Raw genomic sequence first — 5,978 nt, forward strand, 5'->3', positions numbered from 1 at the left:
AACTAAACCGCATAAAATGCGGCTAAATTGTCGATGTTACTATGATTGTAATTTCTCGGATAAAAATAGTACATGACCGATTTTTTTTTTGTGTGTGTTGTCGGTCAAGATAACGTCTATCGCGACCTGCCGCCCTGACATCAACTCACACACATCTTCATTCACAGTCTTACTTGTAAATCGATTTTCTTTTTTATGTTAGCTTGTCGAAGTCTCAGTTTTATTCGCTGGGAAAATCAATAAGCAGCTTGAGGTGACTCTGCTGCTCTCTAGTGGCGAGAAGCCGTAATGTTGCCTGTACAATCGGAATGCATTGTGGGAGATGTAGTTTGTAGTCAATTCGTGCTCAAAACCTATTTTAAGTCAATCATCGGCCTATAAAATGCGGGCCTTGAGTTTGACACATGTGATCTAAGACAAGATGATTTTATAGCAGGTCCTAAATGTTTTGATTTTTAATAGCCAATGTTTTACATTAGAAAAAAAGACTGTTTTGGAGGATTTCTGTCTGTAAAAAAATATTTCAACGGACTTATTAATGAGCTATTATCTGTTACTGCAAAATTCATTTTTGCACATTTTTTTTACTTCCATTTGGATTTCTGCTGCTTCTTAAAACTACCCAAGTGCTTAAAAAACACCCAGCTGATTTTTGATAATAAAATGAGTCGTTAAGTCACATTCCACTGGCTTTTTGCCGTTAGCTAGCCGCCCCCGCCGACGCAGCCCTGTTACCTACCAACCAAGGCAGAGCTCATTTTGGAAAGTGATCAAAATGGGCAAATCTCATAAGAATGATTTTTATGTAAAAAAAATGTAATGAACATGTTTTGTATAACTCGCAAACCTTTCCTAACCTATTCAAGGAAGCTTAATAGGTCACATTTTATATGCACATTTGATGGAGGAATCATTAGATAATCTACCCCAGTTAATAGTCTACAAATGTCATACTTTTTTGTATTTTTACATTAATTTAGTAATAAAAAACATTGTCAGCTCTCACTCTGCGTCTCTGTTTCAGCGCCTGATATGATGGATCCCATCAGGACCGTGAAACCAAAGGACAGCAGGACCTTGATGGTGGACTTTAGCCCAAAGACAGGGGCGACCTCTTACGTCATACGAGTTGAGAACACTAATGGCTTCTTTAGAGAGGATTCGGCATCCTCCTCCCCGGCTGAGATCGACAATCTCAACCCGTACACCGAGTACCAGCTCAGCATCATGGCTGTGAACAATGCCGGCCGGAGCCAGCCATCCTCTCCTGTAGCTGCAAAAACACGTAGGACCTTCTTTATTACAGTTATGTTATGGTTATTATTAGAAACACAATACAAATGAAAAAGAACAATTTCAGCCTAAGGTTAGTTGAAGAGTTTGAGATGTACCAGGAAAATCCGGAGCTGTCTCCAATCGGTCCAATTTGCCCTGAAGACGTCACTTGAGCTGCCATTTTGTGCATTAGTTATGTTCTGTTTTACCCAGGAAATGTGTCAGCATCCCTCAGGCCCTTCTCCGATATCATCAGCAACTATGTATCTGACCTCATTTATGAAAACACAAAGAGATGATCCAATTTTTGCTTCCCATTACACAGCTTCAACAACTTATTTGTGTTTCTACCCCAAAGGAAAACATCTTAGACTTATTTTATTGTCATTGCACAAAGAAAGAAACGACTTTTTTGTTGTGATACTCACAACAAAAGCAAAACGACTTCAACAATACCTTTCACAGTTTATTTTTTATTTATATCAGGAGATTCATAAAATGTCCAAATTTCAAACTTCTTTCTACTTAATTGAGATGATTTGAAGAGTTTCGTAGAAAAGCCGTATCAGTAGTTGGTTTTCCATTACAAATTTTCGCAAAACTTTGTTGATATTCAGCTAGTGTCATAAAAACAGAGTGTCACAGTTGTGGTGTTTCCATTAAATATCAAACAAGTAAATCACATCAATAATTTTGTTCATGCTATCGTCATTAAAAACATGCAGTGCGATCCTCCTCCTACCACTTCCTGTCGTCTTTTTTGTCTTTTCTGCCAGTAGTAACATCAGAAAATATATTTGCTCCGTGGCAACATAGCGATTTTGAAAAAACCTCACGTTTTTTGCTAAGTCATTTTGGCGCTAGGATTAGGTGGCTTTTTGGCCTTATCAAAATTGTTTTATTTCGCTAAGCACCTTTTTCGCGTCACACGTATCACGTGATCAACCACCGGATGTTGCACTGCTGCAACCCACGAAGAAGACGACGACAGGAAGTAGAGGAGGATTGTGACGCAGCATGTATTTTAACGACTTATTGCGTGAACAAACGTATTCATGTGTGACTTTAATTGCGTTTCTCATTTAATGGAAACAACACAATTACAAAATTGCTTCTTTTGCAGAATATTAAAGTTTTACTAACACTTGTAATGGAAACTCCGCTTTAAAATGTCTTTTTAAAGGCATTAATTTCAGCAATTTCTTCTCCTCAGTGTTGCCACCTCCTCAGCTCTCCACCTCCTCTCCCAGTAACGACAGCATTATTGTGACTTGGCCTCCTGTTTCTGACGCGGTCCATTACACCGTGTTTATGTACAAGTTCGGCTCAAACACTGAGGAGAAGTACAACACGAACAACACCAAGCTGAGCGTTCCTGGCCTGGATGCTGGATCCCTGTATGTCATCAAGAGTTTAGCTTGGGACCCGGAAGGCCGAGAGGGAGAGGGAAGTTTGTACGTCAACCAAACCACACGTAAGGAAACACAGAAATATTTTTATTCTTTATGTCGCCAATTACATTAAATACGTTTTCAATTGGGCGCTTTAACTTATCAATTAAATCACATATTTATGTCTGTTAGCATGTAAAAATGTCCTATTTACTTCAAACAATATGTCACGGTAACGATAAATTTCCCTAGCATCACAATAAGTGACAATATTGTTGTTTTGAGAATATTTTCAAGTGTTATAGTGATAATCACATAATAATGAAAGTTCACCCTCTTAAAGACCAATGTGGCAGGTATTCTAAATATCCAAAATAAAACACAATTAAAAATAATGAATATAAAACATTTACAACTGAAGCCATAAGTAAAATGTGTTATGAAGTTTCCAAACAAAATTTCCATTCAGAAAATATCAATCATCAGAATGGAAATTATCAAGCTTATTTTAATTGATTAACTGCTTATTGAAACAGCCTTAGTCATGACAGCATGATATTAGATTATGAAATGTTAAGAGTATTTCTTCTTTTTCTGGATACATATTTCAAATTAAAAAATTCCAATGCACAAAAATAACCTGAGTAAATTTTAAAAATCTATTTTCAAAAGTTAATTTTATTTATAAGTACAGGAAAATATGTTTATTTTAAAGCTTCAGGACATATTTTTTCTAATAAAAATACCCTTAAACAGCTTATAGTTTTTAAAAGCATATCCAAACAATCAGTATCCTCCTACAAGTGGATCCCACAGTTAGGGTTGGTTTTTGTTTTTACTTTTCCAACTTGCATTGTCTTTTTACCAGGACCTCCGACTCCAACCTCTGTCAGCGTGTCGGTGGTGAGGAGTAACAGCGTGGCCAGACTCTCCGTGTCCTGGGAACTCAGCCATGATGTTTATGGTACCATTGACTATCATGTGACAAGTGACCAGAACCTGAACTGTAACAGCACCTCCAGTTCCTGCACCCTGTCGCCGGTGGGCTGTGGAGAGGTCCACACCGTCCACGTCACGGCCTCAAACGATGCCGGGCCCAGCCAGCCATCCAGCCCAGTGGTTTTTATCACCTGTGAGTAGAAGCATGAAGACTGAAGATGGTTACAAATAGGTCAATAAAGGGAAATGTGCAGCTAGCAAATGTAAATCCTAGCTAAAAGCTAGCATTTATCATCATTATCGTTACTCCAGACACATAGAAGGTCCATAATAAAAAGGTAAAACAGAGATGTACAAAAAGATAAATAAAAAACAAACATGACATTGTTCACTGTCAAAAATAAATGATAATGCTAGGTGCATAAGTAGCATCTAGCATTAGCTAGCAGCTAGAATTTACTTCTGCCAGCTGCATAAGTAGTTAGCTAGCTGCTAGCATTTCCTTATGCTAGCCAGAGGCGGTAGAGATAGAGTAGCAAAAATCATACTCAAGTAAGAGTAGCACTACTTTAACATATTTTTTTCTCAAGTAAAAATAAAAAGTAGCCGTCCAAGAAAATACTCAAGTAAGAGATTGTAAGGAATACTTGCTCAATTTTTGTGTGTCTGTTTAAAACAAAACCGTCAGTTTTTAATTTTATTTTGAGAAACAAACTGAAAAACTCTCATATTTTTTGCAAACAGTCCCGTGTCCTCCAGAGTCTCTGACTCTCGTGGAGTCGTCAGAAGGAAACTGCACGCTGACGTGGAACACGGTACCTTACGCAGACGGCTATGAGGCCTTTGTCAAAAAAGGTGATGGCGGTGAGACAACCTGCAACTCCACCAGCAACAACTGCACATATCAGTGCCAGTGTGGATACACCTACCTGATGTCTGTGTTGGCGTACAACCTGGCTGGGAGCAGTCCTGAGGGGACGATTCTCAACTACACCACAGGTGAGTAGCAGCGCCGATAGTTACACAATCAAACAATAACAGAAATTAGGCTAGCAATTAGCATTTAGCTTGTTTAGGCTGTCATGCACGTCATGTTTTGAAGATGTTATTTATTCATTATTAAATAATAGTTTCAAACTAAATATTCTAAATATTTAGCAAACTAAATTTAGTTAAGTTAAATATTTGGCTACAAGCTAAATATTTAGTTTGTAACAAAAGTAGTATGAAGCTAACTATTTTGTTTAGAGCTAAATATTTAATAAGCAAGCAAAATATTTAGTTTGAGGTTAAATATTTTGCTTAGAGATGGCTTACATATTTAGTTTTAAGCTAAATATTTGGCTTGCTAACTAAATTTAGTTAGCTATGTAGTTTACAAGCTAAATATTTAATTTGGAGCTAAATATTCGGCTTGTTATCTAAATATTTAGTTTTTGAACTAAATATTTTGTTTATAAACTAAATGTTTAGTTTATACATTAAATATTTAGTTTGGAGCTAATATTTTGCTTTCTAATTACATTTAGTTAGCTAACTTAATATTTGGTTTCTAAACTAAAAATTTAGCTTGCTAATAAAATATTTTTATTGAAATTCTTAACTTACAAATGAATTAATAAAATGGTTAAAACATAACTTTGATAAATGAACCCTCATTTTTTTCTGTCTGGCTAATATTGCTGTTAGTTTTTGACATTGTGTGTCTAAATGACATCATTTATTCATGCTTAGAATCATTAATCTGTGTGTTTCAGTCCCCTGCTGTCCAGAAAGCGTCTCTGTCTCTGCTGTGAGCGCCGACACGCTGGAGATCACCTGGACCGCGTCGCGGGGAGCAGAGCTGTACCAGACCCGGGCGGCTGACAACTCAGAGGTCGTCCTCTGTAACGACACGGCTCCGGTGTGCGCCCTCTCCGACCTCAGCTGCGACAGTTCCTACACCGTATCGATAACACCTTGCAGTGAAATCAGTGGGTGCAACCATGCCTGCAAATCCCACACCAAAGACACAGGTAAGGTCTTACCTGCTGCTTTTCATAATAAAGTTTTGCTTTCAGTTTACAGCCAAATGCTTATCTGACAATTTATTTAATTTCCTGAAAAATCCTTATTGTATTTATGCCATTTGCAGACTTCTAGAAATTGTTTTCAAGACTCTAGAAAATGTGTCAGACCTAAGGCGTGGGGGCCAAAACCGGCTCACTATAGCTTCTTTATATGGCCTTCAAGATAACAGTTAAGTGCTTAGATATTATTTAATCAATCACAGCAAAGCAGTTTTTATCACTGCCAAATTACATCAATCAGTCCCTCCAGTTTTTCAGTTAGTTAGCAAGCTAAATATTTAGTTTGAAGCAAAATATTTAGCCC

The 5,978-nt window shown here is 37.3% G+C and overlaps 1 protein-coding gene across 4 annotated transcripts in view; it reads left to right on the forward strand.

Moving 5' to 3' along the window:
• Positions 1 to 5,978, forward strand: part of LOC106946044 (fibronectin type III domain-containing protein 7-like) — a 22,459-nt gene that overhangs the window by 6,721 nt on the left and 9,760 nt on the right. For all 4 annotated transcript variants that reach the window (XM_015030122.1, XM_015030123.1, XM_015030124.1 and 1 more), the window contains exons 4-8: positions 1,025 to 1,285; positions 2,489 to 2,749; positions 3,535 to 3,798; positions 4,350 to 4,604; positions 5,363 to 5,620. In XM_015030122.1, coding sequence (XP_014885608.1) covers positions 1,025 to 1,285; positions 2,489 to 2,749; positions 3,535 to 3,798; positions 4,350 to 4,604; positions 5,363 to 5,620 — 1,299 coding nt within the window. The remainder of the gene's footprint in view (positions 1 to 1,024; positions 1,286 to 2,488; positions 2,750 to 3,534; positions 3,799 to 4,349; positions 4,605 to 5,362; positions 5,621 to 5,978) is intronic.

The sequence above is a fragment of the Poecilia latipinna genome, unplaced genomic scaffold (genome assembly GCF_001443285.1).
Source record: "Poecilia latipinna isolate Pla-1442-1.1 unplaced genomic scaffold, P_latipinna-1.0 Scaffold173, whole genome shotgun sequence".
NCBI lineage: Eukaryota > Metazoa > Chordata > Actinopteri > Cyprinodontiformes > Poeciliidae > Poecilia > Poecilia latipinna.